This window comes from Physeter macrocephalus, chromosome 4, assembly GCF_002837175.3.
Source record: "Physeter macrocephalus isolate SW-GA chromosome 4, ASM283717v5, whole genome shotgun sequence".
Lineage (NCBI taxonomy): Eukaryota > Metazoa > Chordata > Mammalia > Artiodactyla > Physeteridae > Physeter > Physeter macrocephalus.
In genome coordinates this window covers 134,388,719-134,412,191 of record NC_041217.1, presented here as the reverse complement: position 1 = coordinate 134,412,191, position 23,473 = coordinate 134,388,719, and the positions used below count along the sequence as shown (strand labels likewise).

Below are 23,473 nucleotides of genomic sequence, written 5' to 3'. Positions count from 1 at the left end.
GTGCTACTTCTAAACTGAGCTCTTGAAGACCTTGCTCTTGTCTTCTTGGAATGTAGAGCTGCCACATGAGGCAGCTCAGGCTGACCTGCTGGAGGATGAGAGGACACGTGGAGCAAAAACCAACCGTCCCGGTCAAGGCTCCACACATTCAAGAGAGCCGAACAGAGCTAAGATCAGGAAACCCAGCAGCCCTCCGGAGACTCCTGAACGCATTCAGCAGAGACAAGAAAATACATTTAGCTTAGCTCATCCCTAATTAGTAACCTGCGTAATTACGAGGTAAATAAATGGTTGCTTTTTTACTCCATCAAGTGTTGAGGTGGTCTGTCACCACCCTGATACAGCCTCTTTCAAATTTTAGCCCCCTCAATTCCCACCCTCTACACAGCCAGTTAGAATGTAATCGCCTATGTAAAATGCATATTTGACTATATAAATCATTCATTCACTCCTTCATTATTTATTTGGTACCCTCTACATGTCAGGTACTGGGCTCAGTGCAAGGGAAATGAGAGCAAACAACAGACACAGCCCCACCCACAGGGAGCTTTCAATCTAGTACCCTTTGCACCCTTCAAAGTTTTCTACTACCTTTGGAGTTAAAGATTAAATTTATTAACGTGGCATGTACAAACCATGTCTTACTTGCCAGCTTTGTCTCTGACAGAGCTGAGATACTGCACTAAAATCACGTACATTGTCCTTTTTCTCACCATTACATCTTTATTCATAGTGTTCCTTATCTGGATACCCTTCCTCTCTCACCTGGCCAACATGTGCTCATCATTTAGGACTCAAGTGTTACCTACTCCATGACACCTTCTCTGATTCCCCTAAGCTGAATAGGGTGTTCTGTGCTATGCCCCCATAATACTCAGTGAATATCCCCATCATAGCACTTCCCATCATCTGTTCACATGTCTATCTCTCTCCCTAAACTGAAATCTCTAAGAGTCAGGGACTGTGTTTTTGTTCAGTCTCTCTGTTCCTAGGACTTCACATTGCATCTGATCTATAGACGATGAATAACATTAGGTGAATGAATGAACAAATAAATGAATGAGCAGAGATGTGCAAGCTAAATAGGAGTTTATGTAAATGGAAATAAGAAATGAATGGATAAGTGAATGAGGTTGTGAATAAGGACTGTCCCAGTTTCTCTTTGCTCATTCAAGTTAATGGCTTTTCACCATCTGTCTTAGGGGCAGAGACATATCCTAGCCAAGCCAGACTGCCAGGAAGATAAATTTCTCTTCTTAGGGTGAGCAGGTCCTTTGGAGAAGTTTCATTTTAATTGGAAAATGGATTCATTCACTTCCTGGCTGGGACTCCTGCGTCAGTGCAGCACCAGGCTGAACGGCTGCCAAGCGTACTGGAGAGGGGGCTGAGGTGGGAAAAGTGCTCCATCAAATGTCGAGTGCTCTGGGACATCTGAGGACAACCTGGTGTCCAGTCCAGGCTGGCTCCCAGTGGTGACCCTCTTCTTTCTTTCCCCAATTTCCTTCAACCCAAACTTTGCTTACCCCCAACACATAAAGGATGGGTGTACTTTATGGTTCCATTTGGCACTTCTCGGGGGCTCATCTGGGTATGTATATATATCTCCTTCTTTATTTATACCACTGTCATTTCCTGCAGGGCACAGACAAGGTCCACGACTGAGAAATCCCTTCACTACTCAACTAGTAGAAGAGCAGAACTTCATAAACCCTTCCGTATGATGGATGTGTAACAGTCCAATGTCACAGAAAACATCCCTTTCTAAGGAGCACTTCTGCATCTTTTGTGAAGGGTCCTTGTATAGGGCACTGAACACTGTAAGGTTTTTGTGACCTGGCTCCAGGCTTCCATTTAGCCTCCCCTCTCAACACCTTTCCGTTTCAGCACCCCTCCCCTCCCCTGTCCGATTCCTCAAACTGAGTGAGGCAATGGTAGTTCTAGTAACACAACGTGCTACTCTACACCGAGGTGCCCTTGCACACTCCACTGTCTCTTCTCCAGAGCCAGACTGCAAGGGTGCATATCCTGGCTCTAATACATCACAGTTGTGTGACCTTCAGAAAGCAACTGAACTACTCTTCACTTCTACTTCCCTGTCCTATGAGAATTACAGAGGACACTAGTACTACCTTCACCACAGGGCTGTTGAGAGAACAATGAGCAAGTGTACGTGAAGTGTTCAGAACACCATCTGGCTCAGAGTAAGCACGTCTTAAATGATTGTTCTTATTAGTCAGAATGTCAGTCCCGCCACATTTCCATCTTCAGGAAGGAGCCGGGGCTTTGGAGACTGACACGCTTCAGTTCAAACCTTGGTTCTCCTAAGGGAACCCTCCTGTACTGTTGGTGGGAATGTAAACTGGTACAGCCACTATGGAAAACAGTATGGAGGTTCCTTAAAAAAACTAAAAATAGAGTTACCACGTGATCCAACAATCCCACTCCTGGTCATACATCCAAATGAAACTATAATTCACATCATACATTTTACCCATTTAAAGTGTACAATTAAACGGTTTTTAGTATATTCACCAAGTTGTGCAACCATCCCATGATTTCAGTACATACTCATCACCTTAAAAGAAATCTGTTACTCATTTCCCCTGACCCCCACAGTCCTTAATCTACTAATCTTTCTATCTCTATGGATTTGCCTATTCTGGACATTTCATGTAAATGGAAAAAGTGGTATTTTGGTGACCAACTTCTTTCACTTAGCATAATGTTTCCAAGGTGTGTTTGTGATGGTTTTACTGCTTTTATCATGAGCATTATACATGCTTGGAGAGAAAAAACAAACAAACAAAAAACAAAAAGATACATGCACCCCTATGTTCCCAGCAGCACTATTCACAATAGCCAAGGCATGGAAACAACCTAAATGTCCATCAAGAGATGAATGGATAAAGAAGATGTGGTACACATATACAATAGAATATTACTCAGCCATAAAAACAATGAAATGATGCCATTTGCAGCAACATGGATGGATCTAGAGATCATCATACTAAGTGAAGTAAGTCAGAGAACGACAAATACCATATGATATCACTTATATGTGGATCTAAAATATGACACAAATGAACTTATCTACAAAACAAACAGACTCACAGACACAGAAAACAGACTTGTGGTTGCCAAAGGAGGGGGGTGGAAGAGGGATAGATTGGGAGTTTGGGATTAGCAGAGGCAAACTATCATATAGAGAATGGATAAATAAGGTCCTACTGTATAGCACCGGGAACTATATTTAATATCCTGTGATAAACCATAATGGAAAATAATATGAAAAAGAATGTATATATGTGTATGTATATATATATATATATATATGTGTGTGTGTGTGTGTATAACTGAATCACTATGTAGTACAGCAGAAATTAACCCAAAATTGTAAAGCAAATAAATTTTTAAAAATAATAAAATTTAAAAAAAAACACCTTGGTTCTCCTACTTGGTAATTACATTACTCCTGGGTTTCCCTTTGTTCACTGACAGCAATGTTTAACTCATTATATTGATAGTAGGATTCAATTCAGTGAGGTTATGCATGTTACAGTGCTCATCCTGGCACATCCCCAGTAAATGTTAGTTTCCCCCACAATCCTTACTCTTCTCAAATTATATGGGGCCTATCCATCTTCCCTATTAGACTCTTAGGTCCTTTTAAGGAAGGACCATAATTAACTCACCTGTACCCCTATAGTTAACATGAAATAACTATTTCTTAAATGCAATACTTATTGACCATGCAATAATTTGTCTATCAGTCCTGGTTTGTGGCCAGGTGTGTGCTACATATGAAGGTAACTGTAGATGAAAGGCAGGAATATACTGGTCCTAATCCTCAGGTTGCTTACTGGTGAGGTATAGCAAAGAGTCTGCATAGGAAACACCCAGCCGTGATACAGAAGTAGCACAGAATAATTCAAGTTTGAAAATATCTGATTTATAAACTAAGGATGCTGCATGGTCATGAAAGAAAGGCACTGTTGTGGGCAGGCAGCAGAAGAAACGTATCACTTGGGAGTTAGTGTCTGACCTCGCTGCGGAGGGAAGGCAAAGACTAAGGAAGATGGGATGGAGGGCAGTCCAGCTGGGGCAACGGGCCTGAACAAAAGTGCAGGAAGAAGCAGCACCTGCATCCCTGGCCATGGAAAAGGAGCCCTGAGAATGTCAGCCTGAGAGATGTGTGCTGAAGTGGAGTAGGAAGCAAATCTGAATTCATTAGACAGGCCACAAGAGAATGGGGGGAACTTGAGGTCTGAGCAGGGAGTGATTTGTGACTCCAGTTTTAGGAAGGTTAGGACAGAAAAAACATGGTGGGAAGTCTGGAGGGGAGAAGAGGTGGAAGGCAGGAGGACCAGTTTCCATACACATTTCTGACACAGAAGAAAGAGACAGAACAGAGGAAGAGGAAAAGGGAGGCAAAAGAGAAGATGAGCGAGAAAGAAAATGAAACAAAGATCAAGTAGAAGAGAGAAGTGGTGACGGAATGAGAAGAAAAAGACAAAAGCAAAAGATGAACAGAGAGAGAAAGGGAAGATGGGGTGAAGAGAAAGAATAGTTTAAACATGAGAAGGGAATAAAGTGAGAATGACAGAAAAAGAGCAAAATGAAAAAGACGTGTGGAAAACAAGAGCAGGACCACGACAACGTCCCGACAATGAGACATAACGTGGAGAAAGAAGGACAGAAGGCAGAGCCCCGTACGCGGTCTGCAGCGAGCCTCTCCTCTGGGTGAATGAAGTCATGGCTGATGTCACCACCTCTGAGTCACACACCCACCAAAGAGAAGGAGGAGGCCCCGCCCGGGGTTCCGTCCCACCCTCCTGGACAAGAGGGGTTCATTCTCTGCCTTGCGCTCCAGGACATTGTCTAGTCTGGTTCTGAGAGGACTGAAATGAGGAAGGCTTCTCCTTGGGCCCAGGGAGGACACTGCAGCCACAGAAGCACGCCAAGCCTATCGTCACTGGGTTCTCAGGTCCAGGCCCTGAGGTGCGATGGTCAGAACAGGGGCGACAGAAGCTTCTGTTTTTTCTATGACTGGGGCTACAGTTCCATCCCATGATGTCCAGAAAGGAAATTCCCATAATGAATGGTACTGAATACGCAAAAGGGCCTCCAAAGGTGCTTTTAGACTGAGCTAGAACTGCTTTCTCACATTCTAGGCTCGCACCACGCTCTCTTTGCAGCCCCACGGAGGCCTCCTTTCCTCAGACTGCCAGACCTCTTCCCACGCCAGTCCATCCACCCCACTGAGTGCTTACCTCCATCAGCCCCCAGCCTCCATGTCACCTCCTCCTGACTCCTCTCCCCTAACCCGGGCACATTTCCAGAAGGAACTGAATTTCCACCCTATCTACAGAGCACTGTGACTTTATTTCTGTCCCTCTTCTAGAATATGAGCTGTTTGAGGACAGGGACTCTGGTTTACTGCTATACTCCCAGCATTTAACCAAGTACTTGAAATAAAATAAATTTTCAGTAAATATTTGCTGAATGAATGAATGTCCTCGGTCAACTCCGGCAGGAACCGATGGGTACCATGCTAGTATTTTTAGACCTCTTCTGAGGTCTAAAGGCCTCTCCTCTTACAGCCATCATCCTGAGAATGCTGGTTACTGAAGGCAGTACCCTATAAGCTACTAATAACAGTGCAAGTGAAACTGCTCTGTAAACAGTTGCTTGGAGCATCAGAGGATGGATTTACTCTCCCCCTGATTCCTCCACTCTCCACAACCCCGGGCCTGTGAGCTGCTGTGGAAAGGGCACAGGCTTGAGTTAGATTTGAGTTAGATGCCCTGCTCTAGCACTCACTCCTAGGCTGTTCCCACAAGCTCAAACACAAATACTACTACCTACTCCCCAAGTTGTCCATCAAGATTAAGCACGGTTAAAAAAAAAAAAAAAAAAAAAGGGCCTACCCTCAGACCATGTGGATTTATCCCTTCACTCTCAGCTCTCTTAACTGCATCTAGAGATAAGTATATGAAAAATAGACCTCACTAACCTTTTGCCCAGAAATCAACTTCTGTCCTAATCATCATTTGAAAATACATCCCTACCACCAGCACCCTACAACTTACCAAATACCTTCTGATACAAAATATTGTTGTCAATACCATTTCATGAACAGGAAACTAAGGCGCATAAGTGAAATGAATCGCCCAAGATCATGCAGAGAGTAAGTGAACAACCTGGTGTGAAACCTCGGCCACTTGAACTCCAAACCCAATACTCCTTCACTGCTGCCCAGTTGCTGCTTCCCAGGACATGGGCGGTGCTTGATAAATACTTGCACAGTGATTCACTCCCTTTCTCAGGTCCATGGTCTGGTCTCTCACCCCCGGCCAAAGCCAGACCACACGGCCTCATGCCAAGACAACTGCAGTACGTTTCACTCTGGTCCCGATTCTCTCCCCATCTATCTTAGGCTCACAGAATGCCAGCACTGAAAGAGAACTTCAGGAGTTATGGCTGTTCCCAAAGGCCAGACCCTGAACTGCTCATCCATGACTGGTCATTTTCACTAATCAGTGGTGAATGATACAAATAATACTAGAGAAGATGAAATCCCTATTATTAATAATATTATGAATAATTAATTGGTAAAAAGATCTTATGTCCTGGTAGCTTGCTTTGCTTTCCTTGGGCAAGCTCCAATACTCTGCACATGCAGCATTACTGGAAGAAAACATTTATCTGTGCCACAGTTCAGAACCTTAAGCAAAGCCCGAATGAGAGACAGAGGCCAGAGAGGGCAGAGCCACTTCCCCAGGCAGCTTCTAATTCCCTCCGAACACTCCCTAGTCATGCATTTTTGAGCCAAAGACACTGACTCTTGAGATGACACAGCCTGGAAGCCAGACTAAAGCAGCTTTTTGAGAGGGTGTGGGTAGGGGTATTGATGAGGCTGTAGACCTAAGATCAGACTTCCTTTTACGACTGAGGTCACTCCCAAGTTTCACCTAATCCACAGCCTCTCCATACAGGAAGGATTCAGAGAGATGTGGGCTTTGATGGGGATCCCTGAGTCCCTTTGTCATTCAACCAGCAGAGTGGACACGGCTTCATGCACAGAGACTGGCCACCAGTGAGGTCTTAGCTGCAGAAGTACTGCCAGGACCCTGGGGTTCACAAGAGCTAAGGAACTAGTTGGATCATTTATTCATTTTTTCCCACTGCAGATGTTTCAGGAGGAGGTAAATGCAAAGAGGAGGAAGAAGCCAGCTCTTTCGGAGGAACTCTAACGTGCTGGAGCAGCGGTCCCCAACCTTTTTGGCACCAGGGACTAGTTTCGTGGAAGACAATTTTTCCACGGACCAAGGGCGGGGAGGAGGATGGCTCAGGCGGTAATGCAAGCGATGGGAGCGGCAGATGAAACTTCGCTTGCCCGCCCGCCGCTCACCACCTGCTGTGCGGTCCAGTTCCTAACAGGCCGCAGACAGGTACCGGTATGCGGCCTGGGGGTTGGAGACCCCTGTGCTGGAGCACAGACATAACAGGAATGGGTTGAAGTTTGTGTAGTGGAGGGAATCTTAGACCTCACCCGGTCTCAAGCGTGATTCTTTAACTGTGAGTCTAACTTAGGATAACTTTTTTTATTCTAGAGTTCATATTTATCTTCAAAATTTAAGCCAAACAAATGTGGTATCTGGGATCTGAAATTTAAACTAAGAGAACTAGCTATCTCATCTGTAGGACAGACAGGGGCACCTTGTCCCTGATAAAGACTGGAGTTGACCAGCTAACTTTTGACTCCTTAAATTCATTTCCTAGAGTTAGGAAACCCAGGTTTTTGCATCCCAACACTGCCAGAAGTAACAGAGCCAGTAGGTAGTAATCCATCTAACTCCCTCCATCCTCATCTTCTTTATCTGCGAAGTAAGTGATAACATCTACCTCACAGGATTTTCAAAAGAATTAAATAAGATAGCAGAGTTAAAAGCACACCGTAGATAAGTAATAAATTCTAGTCGTGTTGATAATGTTTGTAGACAGCAATCAAACAGGGTCAATAACTTAAATAGAATTTAGTAAGTATCTCGGAAAGGTATTATTTCAAACTGCTTTCACAAGAGTAACAATATCTCAACTTACTCCAAAAACTTAAGGTGGATTGATTGGATGGATAGAAGGACATATACATGGATATATATGTGATAAACCAAGTACAGTAAAATGTTAATGGCAGAATCTAGGTGATGGTTCTAAGTGTTCACTATAAAATTCTTTCAACTTTTCTGTATGTTTGACAATTTTGCTAATAAAATGTTGGGAAAAAATGGCTTTCACGGCCTCTTACATTTGGTCCTAGACTTGGGAGCCCCTTGAGATTAAAGGATACTCTTGGCTTCCGCCTTGTCTCCCCATCACCAGGCACGATGCCCTCCTCATAGCAGTTACTAGATGAACGTTTGTTTCACTGATTAAATGAATATATCCCTACAGTAGCAGAACAGTTATTCTCATTTTGAAGACAACAGAACCAAAAAAAAAGAAAGAGAATAAAACCAACCCATACGTTCAGAGAAATGCGATTTACTTACCCCTCCAGAAGAATGCTGTGACTTGCATCTTGTCTGACTTCTGGCCTCCCTCCTCCCTTTCCCCAGTTAACATCCACCTATCCTGGGCCCCCAGATTTCCAAGCTAACAGTTCACCTTAGTGCAGTTGATCATGCTAATGAGTTCCTGTTATCACAACACACATTAACTGCACTGTCTTCTTTAGTGTCTTTTCTAAACACAGTATTTTCCTCCAATAGATGTGACCTCCATTTTAACCACTGTGAGGAAAGAATTTTGTTCGGTTTTTGTTTTACATCGAATCACACATACCACATGAGCATAAGGCCAGCCAAACTTAGCAATCTTTCTCTCACTTCTCTGGTTATACTGTAAATTCCTAGATGTAGCTGACACCCCGACACAGTGGTCGGACAAGGTTGGCAGCAAAAAAGCTGGGCATGTGGACTATTCTATTACAGCCCTAAGTCTGGAACAGACCAGGAAACAAGAATTCATTTAGCAAATATTTACTGAATATTTTTTCAATGCCAAGCACTGTGTTTGGGTCGGGGAAGACAACAGTCAGGTATGGAGAGAAAGATTTGGTCCCTCCTCTTATGGAGCCAAGAATCCACCAATCCAAATGAGGAAGGAACGTGGTGCAGCAGAAAAAAAACAAACGAAAAAAACAAGACAGGATTTAGATCCAAAAGGACCTTCACAAAGACCCAATCCTGATACCTGTGGACAAGTCACTGCGTCTCTTTGAGGCTTACTATATTTATCTATAAAATGTAACAAATAGTAACATTTAACTTGCAAGGTCATGTCACCAATCAAATAAAGAAAACATGTGTCCAAGTCACAGAAGTTATAAAGTAAAATACAAAATACAGTACCACAACAATAGCTGACGTTTATTAAATGTTATTAGGTATCAGGCCAAGTCCTTCTTTTTTTAAAAAAATTTTGGCCTGCTTTTTTAAATTACTTTGTTGGACTATAAAAGTAAAAGAATACAGCACATATGTGGCATAAATCAAATATGCAAATGCAGGGATAAGGAAAGGATTCACTGTCCAGGTAAATGAAGGCAGGCCATCAGCCTCAACACTCCATATATTTTAGTTACGAGCCCAGTTTATGGGAAGACCACCCTGGAGAGAAAATCCACAACAGATGCCCTAACATCAGCTGACAGTACCGTCCGCAGTGCTCAAAGGCTGGGAGGAATCTGGTCCAAACGTAAAACGGCCCTAGTATAAACATTCTAAAGAGAGCTTGTTTGATTCAGTTGATGTGTCTTGGATTTTCTTGGGGGTGAAGGGAGCAACATAAAGGGGTTAGTTCCCTCAGAGCACAAAGACACCGAGGAGAGGCCCAGAGGAGTTACTGCATCAATCTCACAAAATAAGCAGTGACTCAAGGTAACAGACTGCAGCCAAGGGATGGCTCTGGGGTAGAAAGGAGTAGTAATACTCCAAACTTCCTCTTCCACAACAGGGAAGAGGAAATGAAAGTACACTCAACTTGCAGTGGATCTTTACTTCGGAATGGAACTATCTGGACAGACAAAACCCAGCAATCAAAAATGGCATGATAAATGATTTGGTAAGTTCATGCATCCATCCATTAAAATATTTACTGAGCTATCAGTGTGAGATGCTAAGCAATGCCCTAGACACCAGGGACATGGAGTTAAGTGAGGTGCAATATAGTTTAATGAATTCCAGGGTAGAGGTAAGGGGAGGATGCCATAGGGGACAGAGGGCAGGACCCCAATCAACATGGAGAAAGTCAAGGAAGGCTTCCTGGAGTTTGAAGAATTAGTATAAGTTTCCCCAAGTGAAAAGAAATGACTTTAAGTTTGCCAGGCAGAAGGAAGACCTCAGCAAAGACCCAGAGGTGTAAGAGAACATGGGTATGGTATCCTTAGATCCACTGACCAAGAAATTCCCCATCTGGAAAGTCTTTCCATTTCTCTAAGCATTTTGTTATAGGAAAAGTAATGATGGATTCCTTGAACAAATTCCCGCAGTCTGGGTCTCAAATCCAACTGCCTAGAGGGGTAGTTGCTGGAAAAGGAAATGGTGAGGCAGGCTGGGTGGGGACCACTGTGAAATGAAGGACACGCGCCCCTTCTCGAGGGACAGCCCCTGCACAGCTCTGGCCAGTTCCTTCCACATGAGAATGTGAACCCAGGACTGCTAAATCCTTTTGTTATTTTTTCTAGAGAAGCAGAAAAATCTGGATTTTTATGTGAAATTTCTTAGTTTTTAAATGTTGGACACTAATTCAAAAAAGAATTTTTTTTCAAGCACAGGGTGGGTCCAACAAAACCCATCTGGGGACCAGATTCAGCTTGTGGGCTGCCAGCCTGTAACCCTGCACATGAGCAGAAATGAGCAACAGGGCAGTGAGGGCCAACGGATAGAGCCCAGGGGCTGGAGGCGGGCTGGACTTGGTGAGAATCCTGGCTCTACCACTTACTAATTGCGTAGCTTTGGGGAAGCAAGCTACTTAAGCCCTCCGGGTCTTGTTTTCCTCATCTGTAAAATGGGATAATAATACTGTGTCACTGAGGGGCTTAGATGAAATACTGCATGTAAAGTCCCTCATACAGTGCAGATGGTTTAGGAAAATAATCCTAAGAAGAAAAAAAAAAAAATCCCATGCTAAATAACAAAGTGTTGTCAACCAGAAAGGTTAGCTGGAACTATAAGATTACTTTTTAATGGAAAAGTACAAAGAAGTAATAAAAACATGATCATTGTGCTACAACATCAGCAAACTATACGAACCACGGACAGTGTCTCATTATTGTTTTTTGTAATATACAGCCATTTTTTTTCTATACTGTAAGTTTCTTAAGACAAATGCATTTATAAGACTGCACAGCCTCATAATTTGTTTCCCTTTCACATTATAGTGTAAACTTTGTTGCTGCTATACAAATATTTATTATCTACCCAGTACATATGCCAGAAGGATTTTTTTGAAGTCATAAAACAGATCATGTCACACGCATGTTTAAAATCCATCAACCATTTCTCACTGCTCTTAGAATAAAATCGGAATTCCTGTGCATGGCCTCAAGGCGGTGCAGGATCTGGCCCCTGGCCCCTTCTCTTACCCCACCTCCTGCCACTCCCTGCCTTGCTCATACCTGCCAGCCCTGCTGACCTCCAATGCTGATCTCTCAGGTGCTTTCCTCCCCTCACTGAATCCGCTGCTCCCTCTTCTTGAAAGTCTCATCATTCTTGTCAACCAAAACCTCCCAAGAGAACACACTAGCTATGCCACATCTGTTCATCTGCCATTCTCCTTCATAGCATTTTCCAGAAAACAAAATCACTTTGCATATGTATTTGTCCCCATGTCTATTTTCTGCTGCTCTATGCTAGAATCTAAGTTCCCAGAAGACTACCCAGGGTCCTCATCTGTCTTGCTCACCTTGGCAACCCCGGTGCCCGTCATATAGGAGACACTCAGCCAAGACTTTAGATGAAAAAAATGAACCCACCACCCATTGTTCCCAGCCTCAGATTCTCCCGAAGTCATTACTTCCAAGTTTTTTCCCTGAACTAGATTATTCAAACCCTGCAAGGCAAACACTTGAAGAGGCAGTAGAGTGAAATGATGATAGGCCCATTCTATGGGTCTGAAATGCTAAGGTTCAAACCCCAGCCTTGCCATTTATTAGCTGAATAACCTTAGGCAAATTGCTTAACATCTCTGAGGCTGTTTTGTCATCTGTAAAAGATGAGACTTAACTTCACAGGGTGGTTGTGAGGATTAGACGAGTTTAACATGGATGAATGCTTAGACAAGTACTAGGTATATAATAAGCACTGTATACATTTTAGCTACTGTTTTCATCTAATTCCTTATTCTGTTCTTATTGCTTAGTCCAAAAAGGCTGTAATTTGGGGGACTTCCCTGGTGGTCCAGTGGCCAAGGCTTCGCACTCCCAATTCAGGGGGCCTGGGTTTGATCACTGGCCAGGGAACTAGATCTCACATGCCACAACTAAGAGTTCCATGCCGCAACTAAAGATCCCACGTGCCAAAACTAAAAGATCCTGCATGCCGCAACGAAGACCTGGCTCAGCCAAATAAATAAATACATATACATATACGTGTGTGTGTGTGTGTGTGTGTGTGTACATATATATATATATTTTAAAAGGCTGTAATTCTGTGAAGGCAGAGACCACTTCTGGGTTCCCACAGTGAACTGCACAGGACCCCACAGGAGGGGGATGGGGGATGGAGCTGTTTGTATGGTTCTTGATGTACGTATGCTTACATGATGCGAGACTAGGAGTAAGACATTTAACTTTTCTGAGCCTCAGTTTCCTCATTTATAAAAAGAGATAATATCTACTCCACAAGACTAGTGTAAAGATTAAATAATCATTGTGGAATAAAATAATTCCAGGGCCGGAGGCACTGGTGAATTTTAGGGGAAACAAGTAGAAGGTATTCAGTAAGTCAATCTGCTTTGCAATTCAAAGCTGGCTGCTTTCTGGTATAGGTATTACACAGAGGATGTGGATGATTCAAATAAATGAATGATTCTGAAAATATGTTTTATACTCTTCTACTATTTTCTATGATTGTCTCTGACAACTTTGTGGTCATTTTTAGATGGTTTCCGTAGCTATTATTCAAACAGGAAAAACATACCACTCATTACACTCAGCTACTTAAAATAAGATATTCTAGTGTTTAAAATTCTCTCGATTGGTGCTAGAATGTGACTGACATGTCCATCAGTAGAGACAAACATTTTTATGCACAGTGGAAGTGAGAATTAAACTACTCTCTGAATAAGATATTTTACAAATATCTGACTAAATTATAATAATTCCACAAGGCTGATATTATCATCATTTGACAGCTAAGCATGCTGAAACTCAGAGATGCTGACTTAGCCTAAGGTTGCAAAATTGGTAAATGGTGGAGAAAGATTTAAATGCAAGTGTGTTTGGCTTCAAATCCTGTACTTTTTCTGTTGTTACAGAACTGTGTTCTATCTTCCAAAGTTCCAATCTTGTATGAGCTGTACTGCTAAGATCTGATGAATGTAGGTAAATAATATCAGACCTATGCACGAAATTTAAAGCCAGAGTAACTAACAGAAAAAGACTATAGTTTCCACCAAACTGCCATCAAAAAACAAATGGTGCATTTCCAAGAAAGAAACTGACATTGTTTATCTTTCATAAAGTTTCAAGATGAGACACCTAAAGAAAAGAGAATAATTGTTACTATATCATCAAGAAGAGTGAAAGAATAAGGCCAGTCGAGGTCCTTACTGTGCCAGCCTCTTACTGCACAGAAGGGACAAGGACCAGGCTTTCCTGAAGTCTAACAGAGTTTTCTTTTCAAGAGTTCCTACTGCAAAGCATCCAATGCTAGGTGTGCTAGCACCTTCCACAGCTAGCAGGAAGTTATCAAACCACCCCTCTGGGTATCCAAACTTCCAGGTTCCTCCCAAGAACCTACATACACAGGATAAAGCACATTAGAACCAATCAGAGAATCATTTACTCATTTTCCCAATATGTTATCAGGGAAACAGAAGCAGAAGGGCATGGACTGGGGAGATGAAAGGCGCAGATATATTTTCTGAACCCATCAACAGAATCTTCTGACATTCCAGCCAGCTGCTTCCAGACCTTTGGAATGAACAATGAAAATTGCAAACTATAAAAGGATTAGTTTTCTGTTCTGCTGACAATAGCAAAAAGAGGAAATGAGTTAAAAGACGGACTGGAATATCTCCATGCATCCGCTACAAGCCAGATAATTATCTTCCATTAACACTGAGCTGTCAGGATTGGCATCAGCCTGTTAACTTGCTTGACCTTCCTCAGCCTGCACCTTGTTACCCTACAATGTTTCATGTTTATAAAGATAGGAGACTCCAGCTGTTCCAGCCTGAGAGAACTTAATTTACATTTGGCCTTCATTAAGATGAGAGTCAGAATCATTGAGACCAAATGGAGAAGCCAGACTGCTGGGGGTTATGAAAAAATCAAATGGCATTTTTCCTTTTATCTGACAATTCTTATTAAGGAGACATACGTCAACCTAAAACACACAAACCTTATATGTAAAGGACACGATTAAGATTCCATATTGCAGAATTAGGACCCGACTGGCTTTGCCCAAAAGGTATGGTGGTCCTAGTACATCACTTCTGTCTTCTGAGAAGTCTGAACTCCAAATTCTGCCCAACTCCCTCTGACATCTGATTCCAGGCTAAGGACAAGGAGCACATGAATGACAGCAATACTGAGATGAGTGGTGAGCTCTGACTCCTCCACCTAGCTCATCCCTCAGGGCCAATAAGCCTCAATGGCCTGCTGACATTAACCCCTAACGATTTCTGGAACCCATCTCCTCTCCATCCCACAGTGCCTAATTCAGGTCTCATCACTTCTCATCTGGAAAACTGCAATAGCTCCTTACTGGCCCACTCAAATCATTCAAAAAATATTTACTGAGTACCTACTATCTGCCAGGCATTTAATTAGGGATAGGGACACAACAAGGAACAAAATGGATATCATCTCCATCCTCCTGTGGATTACTATGGTTGGAGGGGGTGAGCTTTTATACAAATCATCATACAAATTGACGTGTCATTACAATTTATGAAAGACACAATGAAGTAAAATTAAGAGTACAATGACAAGAGACCTCTGATTTATTTGAGGGTCAGGAAAGGCTTTTTTAAGGGTGGGACAATAAAGCTGAGACCTACATGATGAGTTAGAATCAATGGTGACAAGAGGGAAGAATATTCAAGCAGAAGGCACAGCATCAGAGCATCATTAAGACCAGAGGTAAGCAAACTTTTTCTCTAACAGTCCAGAGAGTAAATATTTTCAGCTTTGCAGGCCATGCAGTCTCCATCTCAAATACTCAGTTCTACCAATGTAGGGCAAAAGCACCACAGACAGTAGATAAACGAACAAGCATGGCTGTGCTCCAATAAAACTTTATTTATGGCCACTGAAATTTTAATTTCCTATCATTTTCACAAGTCACAAAATATGACTCTCCTTTTGATTCTTTTTCAAACATCTGAAAATGTAAAACTCATTCTTAGCTCCCAGGACATCCAAAAAGAGGCAACAGGCCAGATTTGGCCCATGGCCCTAGTTTGCCAACCCCTAGTCAAAAGTCTGAGGTGGCAAAGAGCTGGTGTGTTTGAGGCACTCTGAGCGGATCCCTGTGGATGGATCAGTGAGCAAAGTGAGCGACACACAGTAAGCAGAGGAGGGAGGTGAAAATGACGTCACATACCATCTTCTGGGCCAGGTTACAAATTTGGAGTTTATCCTAAGGGCAAAAGCAAGGCCAACTAAGCGCTATAATGAGGAAAGTAAGAAACCTGGTTTTAGGGGAATTCCCTGGTGGTCCAGTGGTTAGGACTTGGTGCTTTAGCTGCTGGGGCCCAGGTTCCATCCCTGGTAGGGGAACTAAGATCCCACAAGCCACACGGCATGGTCAATAAATAAATGCATACATACTAATAAAAACATAATAAATAAACTGGTTCTTACTCCCCCCCACACACATTTTCTCACTCCTAATCCAATCTCTTCACCCTGCCAAAGGTATCTAAGACACTTTCCCCCTTGCCTAACAACCATCCACTAATCCGTCTCACCAAATAGGCCCTTAACAAACTGAGCCTTGGCTACTTACCTGGTCTCATTTCCTACTACACTCAGGGAAGCATCCCAGGCTCCTGTCCTAGGGCGTACACACCTTACCATAATGAACCTCATTCTCTCTAGAATACTGTATCCTTCCTGTCTTCTCTACTACGCAAAACCTCCACTCATATCTTGAGGCTCATCTCAAGTAGCTCGTGCAGGAAGCAAATTATTTTCCCTGAAAGCACTCTGCATATGCCTGCATCTCGGCGCTCAGTGCATCTTCTGCGGGCTCTGGTTCCATGCCTCTCTTCTCCTTACGCTCCCCCACCACTGACCCCACTGGTCACTGTGCCGCTTGAGGGTAAGGCCGAGTCCTCTTTGTGCCCATGTCCCCAGTTCCTACCACAGTGCTGGTTCACAGCAGGACCTCAGGTAAGATCTGGCAAATTAAGGAATGAATGAAGAGTAAACAAATGGCAGCCCAGTAAACTTGGCACAGACTCTCATGTTCTGACGTCGAATGTGCTGTTGAACAGCAACTCAAGCTACTGTACTTCCCTGTGCCTCAGTCTCCCATAAGCCCAATAAAAAGAAGGTACTGTTTCCCGATTCTCCACACACGGATGCTTTTCAGGATACAAAGGGAGAGCCTTTAGCATTGAAAGTGGTTTTGTGAGTCTGCGCAAGGCCAGCAACATCAGCATCACCTGGGAGCTTGTTAGAAACACAAATTCTTAGTTCCCACCACAGGGCTACTAGGTCAGAATCTGCAGTTTAACAAGCTCTCCAGGTGATTCATTTACACATTGAAGTTTGAGAAGAGCTATAAGCCGTGCTGGTAGGCTTTAAGGAGAAGGTACGAAACATGATTTTAGAAGTTGTTTTGATTTTGAATTTGCAATCACAGTAAAACCAAAGGAACTCTCAGCAAGGATTCCTGGGCGTGCTTACCAAAAAGACAAAAAAAAAATTGAAAAAGTCTGAAAAACAGATTTGAGGCTCAGCCTTCAGGTAATTAAATGCACAGCGAGGCACTGTTTAGAGCCTTACTTAGAAAATTCTGAAATGGAATTGATTAGATGGATGGATGGATGGATGGATGGATGGTCAGTCTTAGGTCATAATCATTGCCACACAAATCTAGAACTTAATTATTTTCTATGGGCTTTATTTAGTGCAGTTAGATCTCAAGTGCACAGGTAAATATCCTGACAGGTTCATACCAAAGGTATATTTAGATCTCCTGGGATATACAGCCCTGAGCTGGCTACGAAGCAGGTGCTCAATAAGGCTCTGGTATTGCACCAATGACCACCTGCTCAATCCTCCTCACTTAATTCAGAACAGCTATTCCTCACCTGTGGTCCAGAAGGGTGACACAGCCAACCCATTTGTTCTTTTGCACATGTTTAGGCTGGCTTAAAGACCATCACCACCCTCATTTCTGGTCCTTCTCAAAGTGGTATGCTTCACAGAGGATTTTAGTACTGCATGACTAATGGGATGAGCCGGGATTTGGAGACCAGGAGACACAGGTTTAAATTCTGGTTCTATCGTCTGGGAAAGTCATATAACCCTCTCTCTGAGCCTCAGTTTCCCATGCCATCTACCAGGCAGAGGTTGTTAGGATGAGATCAGTTAAAGCCTATAGCACACATAGCAGAGTGTGGAGGCAGTGCAAATACAAATCAATACACTGATTTGTATTTCAGGATATTTTTGTATCAAGTTTCCAAACTGATCCAGTCCAACTCTCTCACTTTAGAGATGGAAAAAGTGAGGCCTGGGGATGAGAATTGCTTTGCCCAAAGTCACACAGTGTGATGCAAACAGAGTCAGAATAAGGATCCTAGAAACCCCCAACTCCTAAAACACTCTGTGTTTTCAAACTCTTAGCAAATATAGAAGTCTTTCTGTAAATTAAAACTTACAAAATAGCTCAATATACTAAACAAGTAACAAGCCAAGCCTGCCTTGATTACTGACGCCCTTTTTACTTATCTCCCTTCTGCCCCATGGTGGTAATCCAAGGACACCTCCTCATCACCTTTAAACTCTCCCCAACCCCACATCTGAGTAATTGAAGACTCAATCCACCTGAAACCTCAGGGCCAGTAAATGAATCACGGCAGGTCTTATCATTAGATGGATTCTCTCCTCACCAGACCACCTAGGGGTTTTCAAGTTCCTGCAATTCCCAGAGGACTTGAACTTTCTCACACATCCATCTCTACTGGGAACCATTAAGCTGACATCACCATTCTCCACACTTCATAAATGATTCTAACATCTGGAAATGGGAACCACCTGCAAGTGCCTTAGCCAGAGATCACCTTATCACACAAGGGTATGGAAACTCAAGTTCAGGTGAGATGAGAAAGGCATTCCATAAAATGCCACTAAGGCCAAAGATTAATCATTGGGGGCTAAAAGTATGTAGAGAAAGAATGTTCCAGTCAGAAGATTTGGACTTGATCTCAGCTCTGCCACTTCCTAACTGGAATGGTAATTAACCTCTCTGAACTTCAGTAGAACAGTGGATATTAAGAAAATCAATTTCAGAGTCATTTTTAGGTTCAAATCCTGGTTCTGCTGCATACTTATTGAGTCACTTTGGGTGAGCTGACGAATCTCTATTAGCTTTAGTTTTACAAATACAGAAAAAGAAAAAAACTACTTTATAGGGTTGCCGTTAGGATTCAAAGAGATAATCTGCATCAAATACTTATCACAGTGCCTTGCCTGAGTTAAGCAGAATGACTTAACCACAACCGAATCAATAAAATGGGATCAACCTTCCTGAGAATTGCTGCAAAAATCAAACACAACAGCCGTGATGAGAAGGGTGCCTGGTACCAACAGATTCAATAAATGGAATCCTCTATTATGAGTAATCGCTCCTCAACGCTATGCACTTACCTCTTTTAGCCACAGAAGCTTCGGGGCCTGCATTTCCACGGACATCACGCCCCCAACGTACTGCAGGACACTGTGCTTGGTTTCGTTGATCCTGTGGACCTGATTGACCGCCCGGTGGTCCAGCCACATGATGATGTTTCGATGAGAATCCCCTAGCAAAAACAAGGGAGATGAGGACACAGGTGCATCCTTATCCTTCTAATTCAAGGGGGCACTTATGGATTCCCAAGGGCAAAAATCTGCACAACTGCTTGTATAATTTCACACATCAACAAGAAACCAGTGAAAGGACCACCACCAACACTGACTAGTACATCCTACCCATATCTCGGACACTTCAAGAGATGTGCTCTTTGAATACAGTCCCAGGGTTAAACGTCTAAAGGAAAAACCAGTCAAGATCCACCAATTAATTATATTACCATTCATTCTCTCTCAACTTTTCCCCTTCCTTTCCTATCCCACCTATCCTAGAAAAACTTTTCTGGGTATATACTCAAGAAAAGAGCCAATGAAATAAGCCTAAAAAATACTTCAGCTTTTCAAGGTATGTCTCCTTGAAATATGGACAAATATTTTAGGTATAATATCATATACATTGACATAAAGGCTTTTATTTGCCTATATTCTCACTTCCTCTAGTCACTCTAATTAAAATTAGTTAATTTAAGTGTTTTTCCTCACTCGGTTGGTTTGTTTGGTGGGGTGGGAAGCGCTGGAATTTTTTTTCCATTCTGGAACCAGGCAGACCTAATGGGGAACGTTCTTTCAGTATAGGCAGAAATATTGAGAAAGTTATTTAATTTTTCTTAGCCTCAGTGTCCTTACCTGCAAAATGTAGCATATAAGGATTAACTGAGATTTTTCATTCATTGAACAAAAGATAATGTGCATAAAGGATATGGCAAGTACTTGTCACATAGTAGGCCCTCAAGAGGAATAAATCACAGGAAACAGAATTTAAAATCAGCTGGAAAAGGAGCATGGGCAGTGCCCCTCACATCCTACCTCTACCATCCTGCAGCCCACAGAGAAACTAATTGCCCCTTTCCCCCTTCCCCAGACTCTGCTAATTCATCCTGCACTGATGGGCAAGCCAGTATTCTTTTCACAGTCCTCTGCTTCCTCTGATGGCAAAATGCAGAGAACAGCAAGGAATATACCCGGGAGATTATAAACGGGGAAGATAAAAGGGACCCAAGAGTAACTGAGATAGGCACTTCACATGTTATTTTATTTACTGGCAAAATAACTGCAGCAATTATATAATTTTGCTAATAATGAGTGTTTATAAAGCTGCACATGCGCGTTTGTGTGTGTGTGTCCCAAGCCTTGTGCTGAACCTCTTGCACACATCGTCTCATTTAATCCTTAAAACAACTCTGAGATCTAGGCCATTTTCAATGACAAACTGACTCCGAGATTGAAGACATGCCTACTACCTCACAGCTGGGAAAAGCACAAAGTGTGCTTTGAAAGTAGATCTGTGCAGAGAATGGATAAATAAATTAGTACAACAAATTTAAACTCGAGCTACACACATCAACATGAATAATGACACCAGCTGGGGTATTTTTAAACACAGTATATATTGTTTGTTGTTGTGGGTATACACACATGTGGTAAAAGCACAGAAGAAATGTGTTTGTGAACACCAGCTACGGCAGAACCATTACCTGCTGGGCAGAGGGGCGGGGGAGGGGGAGGGCATGGACTGAAGCTTCAAGTGGTTCTTTCTTTAAAAAAAAAAAAGGACTTGTGGCAAATGTGGCAAAACCTCATCTGTTTATCCTCATACATACATAGGAGGCTGTTATCTTATTCTCCTTACTCTTCCATATAGCTGAAAAAGAATTTTTTAAACTTACAAAAAAATTCAGCCTAAGGACACATCTAAATTAGGTCATCATCGTAATGAGTCAAGGACTCACTCATTGGTTTGCCTGCCTGGAGAGATTTCAGGTCCCACAAAAACTCCTCAAACAACAGTAATACATCTAAAATAAGAGAAAGTACATGAAACCTTCCATAGGTACATCTAAGATTTTGTTTAAACAGCTGAGTGATTCTACTGTATGACAAAACTGCTTAAAGTTCTGGTTCTCAACCCTAGTTTCACATTAGAATCTCCTGGGATAGCTTTAAAAATACTGATGTCCAGGTCCTATTCCAGAACCATCACGGAATCAGACTGTGGGTATGTGGGCACACATTCGTAAACACACACACACACACACACACACACACACACACACACAATGTGGGTGTGTGGGTGTTGGGGGGGACAATATCTGCATTGCATCTTAAATATTGTATAGAATCTGTCTGCAGCTGCTTCAAGACAAAAACACCTGTTGCTAAACTTTCTACTGTAAAGACAGACCGATCAGCCACTACTATCTCTACATGAAGAGGCTCTCAGAATGACACACTGAGCATTGTGTAGAATCAATTACTTTATTATATTTATTATGATTATTAATTAACAATGTTCATTACAGACAACAACCTGGAAGTTAATATTTTTTTCAGTGCCTGCAGAAAATCACAAATAAATGACTCCACTGAAAGTTCATTTCATCTTTTATTAAGCATCTGCTACATGCCAGGCACAGGGCTGGGTGCTGGGATACCAAGAAGAATGTGCCACAGTCTGTGCCCTTACGGAACACGTGGGTAAATGGAAAAACAGTCTGTACGGAGTGATGACTGCTGGGGCAGAAGTCCTGGACATGGTACAGAGAGAAGAAAGAGCACAGAGAAGCTCCCAGTTAGCCGAGCCCGAGGCTGCACAGGGAGCTTCCAAGACGCAGGAAAGCTTTAGGTTAACTCTGAAAATGACTGGCCACTGGATAAGCAGGTGAAGAAAGAGTGAGGGAGGAGGGGCTACACAATAGAAACAGCACATGAAACCAACAGAGCACAGACCCATAAAGGCATCATATTTTAAGAGAACTGGAAATAATCTGGTAGAGCAGAATTTGGGTTACATAGTCAGTTTACCTTAGGGCAGATTATTTATCCCTGTACTCATTCAATTAATACTGTCAACACCTCACAGATGGTGTTCCAGGGATACTTGAAGGAAATGACTGTGAATCAGAAAACCATCTAAATATTAGGTTTCTGTTACAGAGTAGCCTAAGTAGTAACTTCCTCCCTGACCCTAAATTATCTTCCTTGGTTCCTCTCCCTCCCAAGAGCTCCTGTGGCTGGAATGAGTCACCCAGTCATGGTCTGAGCTAGGTGGGTTGCAGAGGTTGGAAGCACACAGCAATGGCACCTCTGTCCAACCCAGCACTGGTCTGATCTTGAAAAGGAAGATCAAGACCAAACAAGAAAAGGTGAACAATGAGACTATTTTATCATGTAGGTCAGTGTTCTCAAACTAGTGTACTTAATTTCCTTGGGATTTTTTTTTTCTTTTTCTTTTTCTTTTTGGTTACCATCTAAAGAAAGTTTTGCTGGTCTTATGGCTTTGGTTTTAATGGTGATGGTTAATTTCCTGACCCCACTCCCCGTTCTTCACAATTACTCCAATTAACCAATCAAGAATGGGTCATTATCAGGTAAACAGAAGTCTTTAAAGACCCTCTTAATTCATCCTTAAAATCTGAATTTCATTTTCTAGTACAGGCTAATCCATTGCAGTTAAAATCTAACCTTAATAGAACCTGTTGAAAGGCAAGAAACTGGTGAGGGCACCTGCAGCTGGATGCATTTGATGAATGGGTACATTTTAACCTTTTAGGTGGAATACAGTTTTTTCAACACTTATAATTCAGGTTGCAACCTAGGTAACACTTTTAATAGGAGGACTGTCAACAGGAGGCAATTCTCTCTACAATGAGAAACAAGATGGCATCCGGGAGGGTGCTGGTATAAGCAGGTTTAACAAGGAACTCTTCCTCTACTTCAGATGTTCTTATTCCTAATGTTTTAGCTGTCCATTCATCTGCACCCAGTAATTCTCCACATATTAGAATTATCGAGAAAACTTTAAAAACACTGATGCCCTAGCCTCACCCCAAGCCAACTGAATACAAACCCTGGGGGTAAGGCTCATGAATTGGTAATCTTAAAAGATCTCCAGTTGATTCTAATGTGCTACCAGAGTTAAAAACCCTGTGTTTTAGCAGATTAGAAGGTACAGAGTCCTTGGAACTTAGGGCTCTTAACATCTAAAGTCCCACCCAAAACGAGAATTCCTCCCACAGCATCCCTAACAGACCATCACCTGACAGCTACTTAAAATAAGCCAACAAAGAAGTGCTGGCAGCCTCCCCAGGCAGCCCACTCCATGGTTGGAGAGGGCTTGCTGCTGCTGAGCTGAGGTCTGTAGGTTCAGCCCATTCCTTGGGT

At 42.6% G+C, this 23,473-nt stretch overlaps 1 protein-coding gene across 1 annotated transcript in view; it reads right to left on the bottom strand.

The window, feature by feature from the left end:
* Positions 1-23,473, bottom strand: part of FGGY (FGGY carbohydrate kinase domain containing) — a 417,095-nt gene that overhangs the window by 339,793 nt on the left and 53,829 nt on the right. The window contains exon 4 of the mRNA XM_055083910.1: positions 19,112-19,263. Coding sequence (XP_054939885.1) covers positions 19,112-19,263 — 152 coding nt within the window. The remainder of the gene's footprint in view (positions 1-19,111; positions 19,264-23,473) is intronic.